General features: G+C 44.8%; 1 protein-coding gene across 1 annotated transcript; it reads right to left on the bottom strand.

The window, feature by feature from the left end:
* Positions 1 to 2,574: 2,574 nt before the first annotated feature.
* LOC119286826 lies at positions 2,575 to 5,270 on the bottom strand. The gene is made up of 3 exons (XM_037566292.1): positions 5,101 to 5,270; positions 3,003 to 3,198; positions 2,575 to 2,907 (listed from the first exon to the last, which is right to left on the bottom strand). The coding sequence occupies exons 2-3, from the start codon at positions 3,189 to 3,191 to the stop codon at positions 2,809 to 2,811; spliced, it is 288 nt and encodes a 95-aa protein (XP_037422189.1). The 5' UTR covers positions 3,192 to 3,198; positions 5,101 to 5,270; the 3' UTR covers positions 2,575 to 2,808.
* Between the last annotated feature and the right edge of the window lie 16,425 nt (positions 5,271 to 21,695).

Below are 21,695 nucleotides of genomic sequence, written 5' to 3'. Positions count from 1 at the left end.
TTTTTCTTTCTTTTCTTTTGACAATAACCAACAAGTTTTTCCCTTGTTTTTCACTTTTCTTGATAAAAACTGTGGAAACAAGCTGATGGTGCGGCGCAAGCTGGCGCAGTGGTAGGGAGTTCTCGCATCGCACATGACATGCACGTGCCGGGCACCATGTAAAAAGTACGGATCCAGCTGCTGAGCTGAGCAAAGAAGACGTACCTACGCACATGTACTCCCTTCGGTCCTTTTTACTCTGCATATAATAATTGTCTGAAGTCAAACTACTCAAAGTTCGACCATATTTATATAAAAAATATTAACATCTACCATGCTAAAGTTATACAATATGAAACTTTATATCATGATGCATAAACTGGTATTGATTTCACATTGTGAATGTTGATTTTTTTTCTATAAAGTTGGTCAAACTTTACGAGGCTTGACTTCAGACAAATCATATATGCGAATTAAAAAGGACCGGATGGAGTACTGTGAGAAATATACGGGGAGCCGACGTACCCAAAAATGAAGGGTGTTGAAAGGCCACATACATAGTATGCAGCGCCCAACCACTTTAGCAGCTGCAAAACATTGGAATGGACCCGATCAGGTGCATGATGATGCATCATGCTTGAATCAGTACTTGAATAGTACGTGTATTGTACGTGCACGTGTAAGCCCACTGTATCCACATGCATGGGTCAGTACACCGGTGGGCACAGCGCACAACACGCACGTACGGTGTATGACTATGAGCATTGACACATCGTACCACACCAATACGTACAGTACAACGGTGGTACTAGTAGGACATTTTTTTTTGATTGAAAATAAAACAACAATTACAATGTTCATCAAAGCAAGCATGGCGCAATATGAAATTGCGCTCTGCATGGATATCTAGGTTTGGAAGGAAATTCTGATGATTTATTTTGAAGTTAATAGTACGTACAGACCGGGCCTAATTATCCTGTCATAGGTCGACCAGAAGGTCTGAAGATGACTCACCCATTAAGATTTGGCACCTCCTAAACTCAGGATCCTGTCATATGCGGATTAGTCGCACTAGGAAAGAAGCCCAAATGATGAGACGATTGCGCCTTATTAAATAAACACTAATCTGTAGTGAGAAATTCATTTGTCAACATGAGTTGCCTTTTCAATCTCAAACGTGCATATGGAGACGTGATCCAGATTGCTACATGCCACCCTCTTATCTTGACCTGCCAACAGTAGAGCAAACATGATTGTTCTTTCTTCCTGTTGATTTATAGTACTCCGTCTGTAAGTTAATATAAAAGCGTTTAGATCACTAATTAGTAATCTAAAACGTTTTTATATTAGTTTACAGAGGGAGTACTACAGTAGGTTGCATGAGTTGACCGAGGACCAGGTTTCCAGTTTAAAGTTGTACGAAGAAAAAGGGAGAACTCTTCTAATTACCGTAGCATTTCTTGGTTCATGGAATTGGTTGTGGAGCACTCCGGGTCTACGCATGGCACGCATCACAACACAAGCTTGCACACGTAAACTACTAAACTGCCCTCATCAAGCGGTGAGAGCGCTGTGTTCTGATCAAGACAAGCTTCGGGACGTTGTTTACTAACTCATGATGATCGCCGGAGTGTAAAGTAGAGCAGGAGCGACGTGGAGAGCAGGAGAGAGCAGTGTTCTGATCAAGATCCTCTAAACAAACAAATCGGTTACATCGCCATCAGCGGATCAAGCCCTTGTCAGTATACTTTGCGCCGGTCTGTCGCGTTCGGGGTACCTGGACGGACGATTCAGTCGCCCACCGGCCGCGCGCGCACGCGAGGGGAAGAGAGGGCAACATCACATGAGCATCAGCAGGACGGGACACACCGAACCACAACTATATTTTCTTGGGTTAACGACGAAAGCCATGGTCGAATCTGAACAAAAACCGGTGATGGCACTGCAGCGATGGCGAAGAGGGAAATCATCGTCGGGAGGCGGGGCGGGGGAGAGGGTCAAAGGGCGGCGGGTCGTCGCCCGTGGGTGCCGCGCGCTGGCGGGCCATTTCCTGGGGCTGGGGCGTGGGGCGAGGTCGTGTCGAGCAGTTGGCTAGACTAGTTGACGGTTCCCCGCGCGAGCGGGCTGGTCTGCTGGTGGCGGTGATGCACTGATGCCCCGTCGTTGCCGCGGGGTGGCGAGGCAAACGGGCTCTGCCCAGTCGATTCACCTCCAGTGGCCGACACGCAAAGACTACACGACTGATGTCCTCTCGATCTAAAAAAAACAGCTCTCGGTGACAGAGATGTGTCCCTGTGGGTGGCTTTCCATCAGTTGAATATGTATTGCGTCTACTCTCTAAGCTCTCTCTTTTTTTCTTAGAATTCAAAGGAATTCCAGGAGACACTGAAACAGTACCTAAAAAATCCGCTCACTTACTGAACCGGTAGCAAATTTTGCTGCAGACAGATTATACAGTATTATTTTGACAAGAGACAAGGCTTTTCCTCTGCGTTTTGTATCAAAATGAGTTCGATGTATTTTTTTTTTTTGAGCGGAATCAGTTGGTTGGATGAACTGGACGAGTTTAAGATACACACGAATCGGCCCATCACATGCGCAAAGACTTGTTGCCTTTCTGTTGCTCTTATTGGGCTATACTCTGGAACTCTATACCGTGGGCCTCGTATAGCAAGGCCTGCCAGCGATCCAGTCTCAGGTTATACTCATGCTATTACTCGAGGTTTCTTACACGAAATTTATAGTGACCAGTTGAAACAAATGAAAAAACACCTGATACAAGAACAAGGCCACCAGAAGGCAACAAGGGCCAGCCACCAGCGCATTCTTCTACTGGGACACACTGGTCTGAAGGGGCAAAGCACTTTCGACTTCAGCTTCCTTTGCTGCAGCGGACCGCTCTGCGACAACCTTCGACATGCCAAACATCTGACCAACACAAAGAGCAAGTAGCTTGATCATGAACACACCAAAGTTCTAAAATGCAGGACAGAAGTTTCGGGTTTCAGTGTCAGCACAGTTACCTTCTGAATGGTCTTCTTGAAGCAGGTCTTGTGTTCATCCATGGACGCGTGGATGAACTCATCGATGTGTTCTTTCACATCTTCAAGGAAGGTAACATCATCATCAGTTTTCTTCTTCCGGCATGACGTCATGGCAGGGTTCTTAGGAAGTGGCTGAGAACCTTCTGTCTGCGTATTACCGGAATCCATGTCAATGCTGAAACAAACCAAGGGTGAAAAGGTTGATAGGCACACCCCAAAGAAGAGATCAGGGTAACATTAATCTCAAAGGTAACTTCTGCATCATTGCAGCTACTCTAAACGTTTCGATCAGGGAAGGAACACAAATGTTCATAGAGTAAAGAACGTATGTCATCTGCTACAAGCATAAACTGAGACAGGTGGCTGAGAACCTCCAGGCTCGTGTATTGCTGGAATCCATATCAATACCGAGACAAACAAAGGGGGGAGATTTTGACATACATATTCCAAAGAGGAGATCAAGGTAATATGGATCTGAAAGTTAACTCCTGCATCCTTGCAGCTAATCTACAGAATTTATCAGGGAAAGGACACAAATGTTCATAAGGTAAAGCACATATGCCATCTGGAATTTATTGTTTAACTACCGCAGGCATAAAGCAGAACGAGCCTTAGTCCAGTTGAAGAAAGAGGACCACTCCAGAGGCTTAAACTAAGATTGAAGAGTGTGCAGCAAAGAAGTGTTCAGAGTAGTATTGATCTCAAGGCTCACTTCTGCATCATAGCAGCTACTCTACACATTCAATCAGGAAAGGGACATAAATGTTCATAGAGTAAAGAACGTATGTCATCTGCTGCAAGCATAAGCTAAAACGAGCATTGATCTACTTGAAGAAAGAAGACTACTCTGGAAAGGCTTAAACTCTTAAACTTGAGATTTAATAGAGTGCAGGTAATCTACTTGAGGTGGGATTCAAAAGGAACAGAGACAAATCTGTAACGCAAGACTGATATATGAAACCAGAGGCGGAATATAGTAACCATTAATTTTTAGGTAACTACTCCTACTACAATGAGAAGATTGAAGGAAAACAAATTAGAGCATAGTTAAGGTTAAAGAACTAAAACAATGAGTAAAATATAAGTAATACTACCGCAATATCCCATTCTGTAGAGAAAAATTGCTGGCATCTAAAGATGCATCAAATAGCAAGTATTGCGCCTATCACTGTACATTTGGAGAAACATCATGTTACAATGGTGTTAACGCAGTTAATTACTACTCCCTCCGTCCGGAAATACTTGTCCTTGAAATGGTTGTATCTTGACTTATTTTAGTTATAGATACATTCATTTTATCTATTTCTAGGACAAGTATTTCCGGATGGAGGGAGTACAATGGTTTTCCAGTTCCAGGTGAACAGGAGGTTAAGTAGTACAATGCTTTAGCTAAGTTTTGTAAACGATAAACCAAGCAGGGAGCCGAGCAATATCCCAGAACAAGCGACAAAGTAATGCACTGTGTGTTGATTCCAGATCCATGAACGAGATAACTATAATAATTTGACATCAGCTGTCACTTAAATTGCTTTGAAGAAAAAGAGAGGGGGCAAACCAGCATGGTCAAGGCTGGACAACAAAATTCAAGGCGGGAGAACAGAAAACAACAGATCACCAGTTACATGAAAATACGGCATCATCATGCCTGCTAAGCACCTGGCTGAATTAGAATGCACGCGCAGAACTCTACAGATTCAGAGACTTCACTAGCACAATTCGGCTGAATACAATCCGGACGCCATTAATTCCGTAGCCAAAGTACATGATTCTCAAATAAAACGTTCAGTAACGCACGGAGCATCACACGGGCATTTCGACGAACAACTCGCGGGCGCTCTCCCACCTCGCGTTTTCGGTATAGACCGGCGAGAGAACTCCTCTCTTGCGTTTACACCAAGAGAGCCAAGCAGTTCCGCAGGCCGCAGGGTAACCACAAGAAAAGGTCTGCTACCTGCGATTGCGTCCACGGCCCGACGCGACGCACCGTAGTACCCTAGATGGACTACTTCGTAGAAGGACGAGCGTGCCACATATAGATAGAACTAGGAGGAAAGGGAGGATCGAGTATTGCTGTTACCTTGGTTGAGCTCCGAGGATCGTCCGAGGACGGGCGGAGCGGAGGCACGGCTGCCTGAGACCGACGGGGAGGGGGAGGAAATTGCAGGAGATTTGGCTTTCAGTTTCTTTCTTGGAGGAAGGGGGAAGCGGCTATCCTCTTTTCTTTCTTGGAGGACCGGAAAGGAAAGGGAAATCACCGGGGGCGGGGGCGCACACGGGAAAGACGAGACGGAAGCCCACACCTTGGACGTTCCCGAAGGATTTAGGCCTTCTCGACCATGGACGCTCCCTCGACTGGGCCGGCCCAGCAGTGAGTGATACAAGCAGTGAATATTCTAAGAAAAAGTAGCGCGTGTGGGAGATCGAGCAATTTTTTTTTAGACACTCTCGCCAAGCTTTATTTATGTAACCACAATGTTTATAGGTACAAAAAGAAGATCACCGGGCTGGCCAAACCAGACATGGCGGCCGAACCCTACAGTTAAAGCATATGCTTAGCGAGACTATGAGCCTCGGTATTTGAGGCTCTATACTCGTGGACCATATTACAGGAAGTAAAACACAGACGAATGATCTCCGATTTCATGTAAGGTTGCTCCATACTCCGCCCATGATCAAGCACATGACCTCCTTCTAATGGTTGGAGTTGATGAGCTTTGTGTCTAATAGGCTGCGTGAAAACATACGACAGATGGTCTGTTGATGTCCCGGAGGAAAAAAACTATAACTGCTTATGGAGGCTCACAAAGCACTATCTCCCCACAGAAGAAGTGTGTCATAGGAGGGATATGTCTGTTCACCAGAACGGTCAGGTTGTTGGAAATATGCCCTAGAGGCAATAATAAATTAGTTATTATTATATTTCTTTGTTCATGATAATCGTTTATTATCCATGCTAGAATTGTATTGATAGAAAACTCAGATACATGTGTGGATACATAGACAACACCATGTCCCTAGTAAGCCTCTAGTTGACTAGCTCGTTGATCAATAGATGGTTACGGTTTCCTGACCATGGACATTGGATGCCGTTGATGACGGGATCACATCATTAGGAGAATGATGTGATGGACAAGACCCAATCCTAAGCCTATTACAAGATCGAGTAGTTCGTATGCTAAAGCTTTTCTAATGTCAAGTATCATTTCCTTAGACCATGAGATTGTGCAACTCCCGGATACCGTAGGAATGCTTTAGGTGCACCAAACGTCACAACGTAACTGGGTGGCTATAAAGGTGCACTGCGGGTATCTCCGAAAGTGTCTGTTGGGTTGGCACGAATCGAGACTGGGATTTGTCACTCCGTGTAACGGAGAGGTATCTTTGGGCCCACTCGGTAGGACATCTTCATAATGTGCACAATGTGACCAAGGAGTTGATTACGGGATGATGTGTTATGGAACAAGTAAAGAGACTTGCTGGTAACGAGATTGAACGAGGTATCGGGATACCGACGATCGAATCTCGGGCAAGTATCGTACCGATAGACAAAGGGAATTGTAGATGGGATTGATTGAATCCTTGACATCGCGGTTCATCCGATGAGATCATGGTGGAACATGTGGGAGCCAACATGGGTATCCAGATCCCGCTGTTGGTTTTTGGCCGGAGAGTTGTCTCGGTCATGTCTACATGGTTCCCGAACCCGTAGGGTCTACACACTTAAGGTTCGATTTTATAGGGAAAGTATGTACGTGGTTACCGAATGTTGTTAGGAGTCCCGGATGAGATCCCGGACGTCATGAGGAGTTCCGGAATGGCCCGGAGGTAAAGATTTATATATGTGAAGTCCCGTTTTGGTCACCGGAAAAGTTTCGGATGCTATCGGTAACGTACCGGGACCACCGGGAGGGTCCCGGGGGTCCACCAGGTGGGGCCACCAGCCCTAGAAGGCTGCGTGGGACAAGTGTGGGAGGGGACCAGTCCCAGGTAGGCTGGTGCACCCCCCCACCAAGGCCCAAGGCGCAGGGAGAGTGGGAGGGGGCAAATCCTAGGTCCAGATGGGCCTTAAGGCCCACCCTAGGGCGCCCCCCTCTCTCCCTCTCCCCTCTAGCCGCCACCCTAGATGGGATCTAGGGCTGCCGCCCCACTTGGGGAGGGAACCCTAGAGGGGGCGCAGCCCCTCCTATCCCCTATATATACTTGAGGTATGGGGCTGCCCAACATATGTGATTTGATCTCTCTCTTGGTGCAGCCCTACCCCTCTCCCTCCTCGTCTCCCGTAGTGCTTGGCGAAGCCCTGCTGGAGTACCGCGCTCCTCCACCATCACCATGCCATTGTGATGCTGCTGGACGGAGTTTTACCCAACCTCTCCCTCTCTCCTTGCTGGATCAAGGCGTGGGAGACGTCACCGGGCTATACGTGTGTTGAACGCGGAGGCGCCGTTGTTCGGTGCTTAGATCGGAATCGACCACGATCTGAATCGCTGCGTCTACGACTCCACCAACCACGTTCTTGTAATGCTTCCGCACTGCGATCTTCAAGGGTATGAAGATGCACTCCCCTTCCCCTTGTTGCTAGATTACTCCATAGATTGATCTTGGTGATGCGTAGAAAATTTTAAATTTTTGCTACGATCCCCAACAGTGGCATCATGAGCCAGGTTTATGCGTAGATTCTATGCACTAGTAGAACACAAAGTAGTTGTGGGCGATGATTTGTTCAATTTGCTTGTCGTTACTAGTCTTATCTTGATTCGGCGGCATTGTGGGATGAAGCGGCCCGGACCGACCTTACACGTACACTTACGTGAGACTGGTTCCACCGACTGACATGCACTTGATGCATAAGGTGGCTGGCGGGTGTCTGTCTCTCCCATTTTGGTCGGATCGGATTCGATGAAAAGGGTCCTTATGAAGGGTAAATATAAATTGGCATATCATCGTTGTGGTTTTGCGTAGGTAAGAAACGTTCTTGCTAGAAACCCATAATAACCACGTAAAACATGCAACAACAATTAGAGGACGTCTAACTTGTTTTTGCAGGGTATGCAATGTGATGTGATATGACCAAAAGGATGTGATGTATGAGACTGATCATGTTCTTGTAATAGGAATCACGACTTGCATGTCGATGAGTATTACAACCGGCAGGAGCCATAGGAGTTGTCTTAATTTATTTATGACCTGCGTGTCAATGAAAATGCCATGTAATTACTTTACTTTATTGCTAACCGTTAGCCATAGTAGTAGAAGTAATAGTTGGCGAGGCAACTTCATGAAGACATGATGATGGAGATCATGATGATGGATATCATGGTGTCATGTCGGTGACGATGGTGTTCATGCCGTGCCTCGAAGATGGAGATCAAAGGCGCAAGATGATATTGGCCATATCATGTCACTTTATGATTTGCATGTGATGTTTGTCATGTTTACATCTTATTTTCTTAGAACGACGGTAGCATAAATAAGATGATCCCTCGCAATAATTTCAAGAAAGTGTTCCCCCTAACTGTGCACCGTTGCTAAGGTCCGTTGTTCCGAAGCACCACGTGATGATCGGGTGTGATAGGTTCTAACGTTCGCATACAACGGGTGTAAGCCAGATTTACACACGCAATACACTTAGGTTAACTTGACGAGCCTAGCATGTACAGACATGGCCACGGAACACGGAAGACCGAAAGGTCAAACATGAGTCGTATAGTGGATACGATCAACATGAAGATGTTCACCGATGATGACTAGTCCGTCTCACGTGATGATCGGACACGGCCTAGTTGACTTGGATCATGTATCACTTAGATGACTAGAGGGATGTCTATCTAAGTGGAAGTTCATTGAATAATTTGATTAGATGAACTTAATTATCATGAACATAGTCAAAAGGTCTTTGCAAATTATGTCGTAGCTCACGCTTTGGTTCTGCTGTTTTAGATATGTTCCTAGAGAAAATTTAGTTGAGAGTTGACAGTAGCAATTATGCGGACTGGGTCCGTGAACTGAGGATTGTCCTCATTGCTGCACAGAAGGGTTATGTCCTTAATGTACTGCTCAGTGTGTTGAACCTCGAGCAACGTCTGTAGATGTTGGGAAACATCTGACATACACGTTTTGATGACTACGTGATAGTCCAGTACGTAATACTAACGGTTTAGAATTGTGGCACCAAAGACGTTTTTGAAACGTCGCAGAACATATGAGATGTTCCAAAGACTGAAATTGGAATTTCAGACTAGTGCCCACGTCAAGAGGTATGAAACCTCTGACAAGTTTCTTAAGCCTGCAAACTAAGGGAGAAAAACTCAATCGTTGAGCATGTGCTCAGATTGTCTGAGTACTGCAATCGCTTGAATCGAGTGGGAGTTAATCTTCCAGATGAGATAGTGATGGTTCTCCATAGTCACTGCCACCAAGCTATTGGAGCTTTGTGATGAACTATAATATATCAGGGATAGACATGATGATCCTTGAGCAACTCACGATGTTTGACACCGCGAAAGTAGAAATCAAGTAGGAGCATCAATTTTTGATGGTTAAACCACTAGTTTCAAGAAGGGCAAGGGAAAGAAGGGATACTTCATGAGACGGCAAATCAGTTGCTGCTCTAGTGAAGAAACCCAAGGTTGAACCAAACCCGAGACTAAGTGCTTCTATAATGAGGGGAACGGTCACTGAAGCAGAACTACCCTAGATACTTGGTAGATGAGAAGGCTGGCATGGTCGACAGAAGTATTTTAGATATACGTCATATTATTGTGTACTTTACTAGTACTCCTAGTAGCACCAGGGTATTAAATACTGGTTCGGTTGCTAAGCGTTAGTAACTCGAAATAAAAGGCTGCAGAGACTAGCTAAAGGTGAGATGACGATATGTGTTGGAAGTGTTTCCAAGGTTGATGTGATCAAACATCGCACGCTCACTCTACCATCTGGATTGGTGTTAAACCAAAATAATTGTTATTTGGTGTTTGCGTTGAGCATAGACATGATTGGATTATGTTTATCGCCACACGGTTATTCATTTAATGAGAATAATGGTTACCCTGTTTATTTGAATAATACCTTCAATGGTCTTGCACCTAAAATGAATGGTTTATTGAATTTCGATCGTAGTGATACACATGTTCATGCCAAAAGATATAAGATAGTAATGATAGTACCATGTACTTGTGGCACTGCCATTTGAGTCATGTTGGTATAAAACGCATGAAGAAGCTCCATGTTGATGGATCTTTGGACTCACTCATTTTTGAAAAGATTGAGACATGCGGACCATGTCTATTGGTAGATATGCATGAAGAAACTCCATACAGATGGATCGTTTGGACTCACTTGATTTTGAATCACTTGAGACATGCAAATCATACCACATGGGCAAGATGACTGAAAGGCCTCGTTTTCAGTAAGATGGAACAAGAAAGCAACTTGTTGGAAGTAATACATTTTGATGTGTGCAGTCCAATGAGTGTTGAGGCACGCAGTGGATATCGTTATGTTCTTACTTCACAGATGATTTGAGTAGATGCTAAGTATATTTACTTGATGAAACACAAGTATGAATTATTGAAAGGTTCAAGTAATTTTAGAGTGAAGTTGAAGATCGTCGTGACAAGATGATGAAATGTCTATGATATGATCATAGAGATGAATATCTGAGTTACGAGTTTGGCACATAATTAAGACATTATGGAAATTGTTTCACAACTAATACCGCCTGGAACACCATAGTGTGATGGTGTGTCCGAACATCATAACTGCACCCTATTGGATATGGTGCATACCATGTTGTCTCTTATCGAATTACCACTATCGTTTATGGGTTAGGCATTAGAGACAACAACATTCACTTTAAATAGGGCACCACACAATTCCGTTGAGACGACATCGTATGAACTATGGTTTAGAGAAACCTGAGCTGTCGTTTCTTAAAAGTTTGGGGCTGCGATGCTTATGTGAAAAGGTTTCAGGCTGATAAGCTCGAATCCAAAGCGGATGAATATATCTTCGTAGAATACCCAAAATAGCTGGGTATACCTCCTATTTTAGTCCGGAAGCAAAATTGATTGTTTCTAGAAACGGGTCCTTTCTCAAGGAAAAGTTTCTCTCGAAAGAATTGAGTGGGATGATGGTGGAGACTTGATGAGGTTATTGAACCGTCACTTCAACTAGTGTGTAGCAGGGCACAGAAAGTTGTTCCTGTGGCACCTACACCAATTGAAGTGGAAGCTTATGATAGTGATCATGAAACTTCGGATCAAGTCACTACCAAACCTCATAGGTCGACAAGGATGTGTACTACATCAGAGTGGTACGTAATCCTGTCTTGGAAGTCATGTTGCTAGACAACAATGAACCTACGAGCTATGAAGAAGCGATGGTGGGCCCGGATTCCGACGAATGGCTCGAGGCCATAAAATCCGAGAGAGGATCCATGTATAAAACAAAGTATAGACTTTGAAAAGAACTACTTGATGGTCGTAAGGCTGTTGGGTGCAGATGGATTTTAAACGGAAGACGGACAATGATGATAAGTGTCACCATTAAGAAAGCTCGACTTGTCGTTAAGATGTTTCCCGACAAGTTCAAGGAGTTGACTACGATGAGACTTTCTCACTCGTAGCGATGCTAAGAGTCTGTTGGAATTATGTTAGCAGTTACTGCATTATTTATGAAATCTTGCAGATAGGATGTCAAAACACTATTTCCTCGACGTTTTTTCTTGAGGAAAGGTTGTATGTGATACAACCAGAAGGTTTTGTCAATCCTGAAAGATGCTAACAAGTATGCAAAGCTCCAGCAATCCTTCTAAGGACTGGAGTAAGCATCTCGGAATTGGAATGTACGCTTTGATGAGATGATCAAAGATTTTGGGTTTATACAAAGTTTATGAGAAACTTGTATTTCCAAAGAAGTGAGTGGGAGAACTATAGAATTTTTTGATGAGTATATGTTGTTAACATATTGTTGATCAGAAATGATGTAGAATTTCTGGAAAGCATACAGGGTTATTTTGAAAAGTGTTTTTAATAGAAAACCTGGATTAAGCTACTTGAACATTGAGCATCAAGATCTATAAGGATAGATCAAAATCGCTTAATAGTACTTTCAAACGAACACATACCATGACAAAATTTTGAAGGAGTTCAAAAATAGATCGCCAAAGAAGGAGTTCTTGGCTGTGTTATAAGGTATGAGTATTGAGTAAAACTCAAGACCTGACCACGGCAGAATAGAGAGAAAGGACGAAGGTCGTCCCCTATGCTTTAGACGTAGGCTCTAAAGTATGCTATGTTGTGTACCTCCAAGCCATGAGTCAGTCAAGGGGTACAAGTGTGATCTAGGAATGGATCACAGGACAACGATCAAGATTATCCTTAGTAACTAGTGGACTAAGGAATTTTCTCAAGTATGGAGGTGGTAAAAGAGTTCGTCGTAAAAGGTTACGTCGATGCAAACTTTGACACTAATTCGGATGACTCTGAGGAGTAAATCAGATTAATATAGCAGAGCAGTTATTTGGAATAGCCCCAAGTAGCGTGTAGTAGCTGCATATACAAGATGACATAGAGATATGTAAAGCACACATGGATCTGAAAGGTTCAGACCCATTGACTGATAAACCTCTCTCACAAGCAAGATATGAACACACCCCATGGGTGTTGGATTCTCTACAATCACATAGTGATGTGAACTAGATTATTGACTCTAGTGCAAGTGGGAGACTGTTGGAAATATGCCCCAGAGGCAATAATAAATTAGTTATTATTATATTTCCTTGTTCATGATAATCGTTTATTATCCATGCTAGAATTGTATTGATAGGAAACTCAGATACATGTGTGGATACATAGACAACACCATGTCCCTAGTAAGCCTCTAGTTGACTAGCTCGTTGATCAATAGATTGTTACGGTTTCCTGACCATGGACATTGGATGTCGTTGATGACGGGATCACATCATTAGGAGAATGATGTGATGGACAAGACCCAATCCTAAGCCTAGCATAAGATCGTGTAGTTCGTATGCTAAAGCTTTTCTAATGTCAAGTATCATTTCCTTAGACCATGAGATTGTGCAACTCCCGGATACCGTAGGAATGCTTTGGGTGCACCAAACTTCACAACGTAATTGGGTGGCTATAAAGGTGCACTACGGGTATCTCCGAAAGTGTTTGTTGGGTTGGCATGAATCGAGACTGGGATTTGTCACTCCGTGTAATGGAGAGGTATCTCTGGGCCCACTCGGTAGGACATCTTCATAATGTGCACAATGTGACCAAGGAGTTGATCATGGGATGATGTGTACTGGAACGAGTAAAGAGACTTGCCGGTAACGAGATTGAACGAGGTATCGGGATACCGACGATCGAATCTCGGGCAAGTATCGTACCGATAGACAAAGGGAATTGTATACGGGATTGATTGAATCCTTGAGATCGTGGTTCATCCGATGAGATCATCGTGGAACATGTGGGAGCCAACATGGGTATCCAGATCCCGCTTTTGGTTATTGGCCGGAGAGTTGTCTCGGTCATGTCTACATGGTTCCCGAACCCGTAGGGTCTACACACTTAAGGTTCGATGACGCTAGGGTTATAGAGAAAGTATGTACGTGGTTACCAAATGTTGTTCGGAGTCCCGGATGAGATCCCGGACGTCACGAGAAGTTCCGGAATGGTCCGGAGGTAAAGATTTATATATGGGAAGTCCCGTTTTGGTCACCGGAAAAGTTTCGGGTGCTATCGGTAACGTACCGGGACCACCGGGAGGGTCCCGGGGATCCACCAGGTGGGGCCACTAGCCCCAGAAGGCTGCGTGGGCCAAGTGTGGGAGGGGACCAGTCCCAGGTAGGCTGGTGCGCCCCCCCCCCCACCAAGGCCCAAGGCGCTGGGAGAGTGGGAGGGGGCAAATCCTAGGTCCAGATGGGCCTTAAGGCCCACCCTAGGGTGCCCCCCTCTCTCCCTCTCCCCTCTAGCCGCCACCCTTGATGGGATCTAGGGCTGACCCCCCCCTTGGGGAGGGAACCCTAGAGGGGGCGCAGCCCCTCCCCTCCCCTATATATACTTGAGGTATGGGGCTGCCCAACATATGTGATTTGATCTCTCTCTTGGTGTAGCCCTACCCCTCTCCCTCCTCGTCTCTCGTAGTGCTTGGCAAAGCCCTGCTGGAGTACCGCGCTCCTCCACCATCATCATGCCGTTATGCTGCTGCTGGACGGAGTCTTTCCCAACCTCTCCCTCTCTGCTTGCTGGATCAAGGCGTGGGAGATGTCACCGGGCTGTACGTGTGTTGAACGCGGAGGCGCCGTTGTTCGGCGCTTAGATCGGAATCGACCGTGATCTAAATTGCTGCGTGTACGAATCCACCAACCGCGTTCTTGTAACGCTTCCGCATTGCGATCTTCAAGGGTATGAAGATGCACTCCCCTTCCCCTCATTGCTAGATTACTCCATAGATTGATCTTGGTGATGCGTAGAAAATTTTGAATTTCTGCTATGATCCCCAACACAGGTATGTAGTGCACATGGTTCCTGGCGGCATTCCTCCTAGAATGCTCCGTGACGCGATGTGTTTGGGCTTTGGTGGATGACGAACTTGAAGAACATCTTCAAGCAACAAGGGGGCCAGGTGCTAAACAGTGGATTTTTGCTATGATTGAATCCTTACCACATGCATGTTTGATCATGCTAGTCGTCACACTTTGGCCAATCTGGACACCTAAACGGAAATCAATCCACGAAGGAGTTCTCCATAGCCCACATCTGCCCCATTCCTTTGTTGATAGCTTCATTGCCGAGCTCAATACCATTAAGCTCCCTCAAGGACACTGGTGGTACATGTAGCCACAGAAAACACCATGAGGGCGAGTGACATGCACGTGTGGAAGGCCCCCAGCACGTGGTTGGCAAAGATCCATGTTGATGGAGGACTACCAAAGGAATGGCACTAGGGGAGCTTCTTCTACGGTTTGCTGGGACCATACTGAAAAGTTTTTGGGCTCTTCGACAATGGTCTTCTTTGACATAAATGATCTGGTCACACTTGAAGCTCATGCATGTCGAGATGCCTTAGCACTTGCACTTGATCTTTCGCTGGATAGAGTTGTTATCAAATGTGACGACAAACTAGTTGTTTAAGAGAGCAGACCCTTTTATCATTCCTGTAAACTTTATACTTGATTAAGAAAGCTTGGTTTACCGCTTTATTGAAGTTCAAACATTTTTCTGAAAAGAAGTGAACATTTAAAAAGATTTTTTTCAAAAGTGCATGCATTTTTTTGGAAATATCGAACATTTTTAATCTCTAGATAAGTTTTTAAAACAAGAACGCTACTTGAAGTTTTGAACAAAATATGAAAATACTAACTTTTTAAACTCATTTCAAAATTTGAAGATACGAAGATTTTTTGGATTTGAGAACATTTTCTAAAAGAGGACCATTTTTTAAAACTCCAAAACAATTTGAAAAATCATTTCTTGGAAAGCAAGAACTTTTTTTGAAAAGACATTGTTTTTTGCAAAATGATTTTTTTTCAAATTTTCGAAACATTGTTGAAATTCTGAACATTTTTTAAAAATTGTGAATTTTATGAAAAAATGAAAATGAGAAAAAATCTATTTAAAAAACAAAATGATAAAGGAAAGAAAAACAGTGAAGAAAAAACGAAAAGGAAGAAAAAACAGAAAATTCCATCATGAAAAGAATAGGATCCTAGCTTATTTTTCCAGCCCATCTTCGGTTTGCTCGTTGGTCGCATGTGCGAAGCGGCGGCATTTTGCCGCATCGAGCGGCCTATAGTGTTTTCTCTCCTGTTTAGCACCAGATTTGCCCCTAAAGCACGCATTAGGCGTGATCTTCGCTAGTTCGCTCGCAATGGCTCGCTTGCTCCTTTTCTTTCACACCTGTTCCTCTCCTGCATGCTAAGGAAAAAACCAAACATCAGAGTTTTTCTTGTCAGTGTTGAAAAAGTTGGTGAAATCAAAAAATATTTACATATTTTAAAATACGTTCCTTTTTTTAAAATCATGTAGTTTATTTTTTTCATGAATTTCATTTTTTTAGAAAATCTAATTGCTCATGAATTTTGAAAAGTTCAGGAATTGGAAAAATGATAAAAAGTTTAGATTTTTTTATTGAATTGTAGAATGTTTACAAATTAAAATACTCATGAATTAAAATGGAAAATGGAAATAAACATTAAAAACATGAAAAAAACTTGTAAACCAGAAAAGGTCGGAAGCTTCACAAAGCCGGTCAAAGGTGCCTACATGGCACGCCCCCCTTACCACACATATCGCTAGGAGGTGTGTGAACACGTCAATAACGCTTTTATACCTCCTTTCCAAATGCTTTTATACCTCCTTTCCAAACGCTTTTATACATGAGCAGCAACAATAGCTGGGGCAGCGGCAGAACCGGCGACAGCGATCGGGGGCGCCAGAATAAGGGCAAACAAGATGTGCCAGTGAAACGTAATTTGAATGAGGAGTTGTCCAGATCAATGGATTCCCGCACTGGCGGTAGATCTAGGATGGAGAGGACAGAAGTTAACAGTCCGTCCAAGGACTGGATCAGAAGGGATGAGAGCAAGGAGTTTGACGTGAGAACGGGCCTTGAGCAGAAGAAGGAAAATGAGCTGAGAAATAAGCTACATGAGAGGCAACAATTCAACTATGGGGGCAGCTCAAGGGATGCTGGGAGAGAGAGAAGGCCTGCGACTGGGGAGTACTACAGGGGTGGCCATAGAGGTGATGCTATGACCCGCTCGGGGCAGGGAGAAGAGCAGGGCAGAACAAGAACCAAGGGCTACTATATCAGAAAACCAAGGCAGGAGTATAGAGAGGTGCAACATGACAGGCACCAACCAAGATATGAACATGGTGGACGCAAGAGGGGGCCGAAGCAATATTGGGTGGCAAAGGACAACCTGCACAGGCAGACTTCACAAGATGTTTTTATCCGTGATATGAGGCAGAAAACGACCACTGTGTTTGACCGTATTTCCGACACCAATGATAGATCGGCGGACCCCAGGTCGGGGGGCGCCGGACGCCATGAATCTCTTGGCCTGGAACTGGCGAGGATTGGGGTTGGACTCGACAGTTGGCGAATTAAGAGACCTGATACGGTCCTACAACCTGGCAGTGGTTTTTCTCTGTGAAACAAAGAAAACAGTGAGAGCAATGGAGCGACTACAGTGGAGCATGGGTTTTAATCATGGTGTAGTGGTAGACTGTCAAGGGAGGAGTGGAGGTCTTGCTCTATGGTGGAGAGATCATCTTCAGGTTACCGTGCGGCCGTGGAGCCAGTACTTTATCGATGTTGAGGTGATGTGTGAGGGGAAAACTTGTAGGATCACTAGATTCTACGGGGAACCTCAAACGGAACTACGCAAGAAATCATGGGATGCTATAGATACTTGCGAGCTCAAGACGATCTGTCGTGGATTTGCTTGGGTGATTACAATGAAGCCTTGTTTCTCTCTGACCAGATTCGTGGTAACCCAAGACCCTTCTTGCAAATGGAAGATTTTCGCGACTATCTTGCTGATTGTGGCCTAGCAGACTTGGGGTTCTCGGGCTATCAGTATACATGGGATAATAAGCGGGATGGCGTGGAAAATATTCAGGTTCGGTTAGATCGAGCCACATGCACTGATTCTTTCTTACGGATGTTCCCCGAGACAACAGTTGAACACATCATGACCGAAGAGTCTGACCACCAAGCTCTGTTGGTCCGGGCGCTGGAGACGGCTCTACGTCGAGATGGGCCAAAGGATAGAGCTTTTAGATATGAGGAAGCTTGGACTCGCCACGAGACCTATCAAGCTATGTTTGAAAAAGTGTGGGAGGCAGCAGGAACCGGGGACCAAGGTCTAGCTGCAGTGTGGCAGCGACTCAGAGGCACGACGGGGGCGATGCAAAGGTGGGCAGGTGAAGTTTTTGGCTCGATCAGAAGGATGATTGCAAAGTTAAAAGGGCAGCTGAGCGAAGCTAAGGTGAGAGCTCTTTTGACTGGACACTCACTGGAGGTCCGCGAGATTGAAGCCCAGGTGAGGGAAATTTATACACGTGAAGAGATCATGTATAAGCAGAGGTCAAGAGTGGACTGGTTGAGTGCGGGCGATCAGAACACAAAATATTTTCAGAGCCGTGCTACTCATAGGAAAAGGAAAAACACGATCAAAGCTCTTCGGGGGGAGGATGGAACTAGATGTACATTTGATGAACAGATGAGAGAAATGGCCGCCAATTTCTATGAGGGGTTGTTTACTTCGGACGGTATGCCGGGGGCCAATGTTCTACTACAGAACATACATCAAGTGGTCTCTCCGGATATGAATGACGCAATTACTGCTCCTATCACTGATGAAGAGATACATGCGTCTCTATTCCAAATGGGGCCAACGAAGGCGCCCGGTTCGGACGGGCTTCCGGCTCTTCTCTACCAGCGGCACTGGCCGCAGGTCCGTGACGATGTGTGTCGAGCTGTGAGGGATTTCTTGGGTGGTGTGGCCGCCCCGGAGGATTTTAATGATGCCGTCATTGTCATGATCCCCAAGACCAACTCACCTGAGTTGTTGTCTCAGTTCAGACCAATTAGTTTGTGCAACGTGCTTTATAAGATTGCAACCAAAGTATTGGCCAATAGATTGAAAGGCATCCTCCCTATTCTTATCTCAGAGGAGCAAAGCGCGTTTGTACCGGGAAGTCTCATCACTGACAATGTCCTTGTTGCGTACGAGTGTGTTCATGCAATACGGACTAGGAAAATGAAGAAACCATTGTGCGCGGTAAAACTGGACATGATGAAGGTGTATGATAGGGTTGAATGGGTATTTTTGCAACAGATGTTGGAGCAGTTTGGTTTTGCACCACAGTGGATTATGATGATCATGAGGTGTGTCACCACTACTATTTTTTCTGTCAAGATGAATGGTGCTTGTTCTAGGAGGTTTTCACCCTCCTGGGACTATGGCAGGGTGACCCGCTCTCCCCATATCTCTTCCTCTTTTGTGTTGAGGGTTTCTCGGCGCTATCTAAGAAGGCACAAGAAGACACTAAGATCAAAGGGGTGACTTTTGGGAGCACTAGCCCCCATGTAACTCACCTCCTTTTCGCGGACGACAGCATAGTGTTTTTGGAGGGATCGAGGGACAATATGGAAGCCTTAAAGGAGATTTTAAATAGTTATGAAGCGGCTTCAGGGCAATGTGTGAACTTACAAAAATCTTCAATCCCTTTTGGCAAGGGGTGCGGAGATGATACAAAGGTAGCGATGAAGAGTGCTCTTGGGATTGGGTCAGAAGCTCTAAGTGAGCGATATCTTGGGCTGCCAACACTGGTTGGTCATTCTAAGGAGGGCACTTTCAAGTATGTCACGGAAAGTTCCAAGTCAAAAGTGGGTGGCTATAAGGGCCAAGGTTTGTCCAAAGAGGCGAAGGAGGTTTTGGTGAAATCCGGACTCCAAGCTGTACCTACATTCACCATGAGTTGTTTTCAGCTCACTAAGAAAACATTCCGGAATCTGACTTCGATCTCTTCGAAATTCTGGTGAGGTGAATCGAATGGTGAAAAGAAAGTACATTGGATCTCTTGGCAAAAAATGTGTGCTGCAAAAAGAGTTGGGGGTCTCGGTTTCCGTGATCCTGAGGGCTTCAACCAAGCTTTGCTAGCAAAACAGGCGTGGAGGATTTTACAAGAACCGAACTCGTTGTGTGCAAGAGTTCTCAAAGCTCGCTATTTTAAGGAGCAAACAATCATGACGGCCACATGCCCTTCCAACGCCTCCTACACCTTCCGCAGTGTGCTGTATGGGAGAGATCTTTTAGAGGGAACAATATGGCGCATATGAGATGGTTCGAAGGTGAATATACACCATGACAACTGGATTCCAAGGCAGGGAAGTTTGAAGCCACTGGGCCAATTCTTCATGCCCGGTGTGACAAGGGTGGCAGACTTGTTAACTCCAGACGGTCGTTCGTGGGATGCAGCAAAGGTGGATGCCATGTTCAGTCCGAGTGATGCGGCGGACATATAACATATCACTATTGGGGGTCCGAAGGAACAGGATTATATGGCCTGGAACTATACAAAAAATGGGTGCTTTACTGTTAAATCGGCATACCACCTGAGAAGGGCGATGGGAAGAACAAGGACCGGACAACGGAGTCCTCTAATATTGTGTCTGCGCACAAGGGGTTCATGGCACTATGGGACACATGTGCACCGTCTAAAGCAAAGATTCATATGTGGCGTTTGATCAAAAATGGGTTGGCTGTGGGTTTTGAACTACATCAACGACGGAATAAACCGGGTGTTTTTTGTGTTGCATGCGGTAGAGAAGAAACCATCTATCACCGTTTTTGGGCATGCCAACATTCAGTAAGGTTCTTGTAGCTCTTTGCTACCTCTTGAGCACTGCATTGGTTTTCCCCGAAGAGGAAGGGATGATGCAGCTAAGTAGCGTATGTATTTTCCTCAATTTTTGAGAACCAAGGTATCAATCTAGTAGGAGGCTACGCGCGAGTCCCTCGTACGTGCACAAAACAAATAGATCCTCGCAACCAACGCGAATAGGGGTTGTCAATCCCTACACGGCCACTTACGAGAGTGAGATCTGATAGATATGATAAGATAATATTTTTCGTATTTTTGTGATAAAGATGCAAAGTAAAATAAAGGCAAAGCAAAAAAGCAAAGGAAATAACTAAGTAGTAGGAGATTAATATGATAAAGATAGACCCGGGGCCATAGGTTTCACTAGTGGCTTCTCTCGAGAGCATAAGTATTCTACGGTGGGTGAACAAATTACTGTTGAGCAATTGACAGAATTGAGCACAGTTATGAGAATATCTAGGTATGATCATGTATATAGGCATCACGTCCGAGACAAGTAGACCGACTCCTGCCTGCATCTACTACTACTACTACTCCACTCATCGACCGCTATCCAGCATGCATCTAGAGTATTAAGTTAAAAATAGAGTAACGCCTTAAGCAAGATGACATGATGTAGAGGGATAAACTCATGCAATATGATGAAAACCCCATCTTGTTATCATCGATGGCAACAATACAATATGTGCCTTGCCGCCCCTACAGTCACTGGGAAAGGACACCGCAAGACTGAACCCAAAGCTAAGCACTTCTCCCATTGCAAGAAAGATCAATCTAGTAGGCCAAACCAAACTGATAATTCAAAGAGACTTGCAAAGATAACCAATCATACATAAAAAAATTCAGAGAAGATTCAAATATTATTCATAGATAGACTTGATCATAAACCCACAATTCATCGGTCTCAACAAACACACCGCAAAAAGAACATTACATCGAATAACTCTCCACAAGAGACGGGGAGAACATTGTATTGAGATCCAAAAAGAGAGAAGAAGCCATCTAGCTAATAACTATGGACCCGTAGGTCTGAGGTAAACTACTCACACTTCATTGAAGGGGCTATGGTGTTGATGCAGAAGCCCTCCGTGATCGATGCCCCCTCCGGCGAAGCTCCGGAACAGGCCCCAAGATGGGATCTCGTGGATACAGAAAGTTGCGACAGTGGAATTAGGTTTTTGGCTCCGTATCTGATCGTTTGGGGGTACGTAGGTATATATATAGGAGGAAGGAGTACGTCGGTGGAGCAATAGGGGGCCCACGAGGGTGG

This window comes from Triticum dicoccoides, chromosome 4A, assembly GCF_002162155.2.
Source record: "Triticum dicoccoides isolate Atlit2015 ecotype Zavitan chromosome 4A, WEW_v2.0, whole genome shotgun sequence".
Taxonomy (NCBI): Eukaryota; Viridiplantae; Streptophyta; class Magnoliopsida; order Poales; family Poaceae; genus Triticum; species Triticum dicoccoides.
The sequence above is the reverse complement of the archived record's forward strand: the minus strand, read 5'-3'. Positions and strand labels throughout refer to the sequence as shown.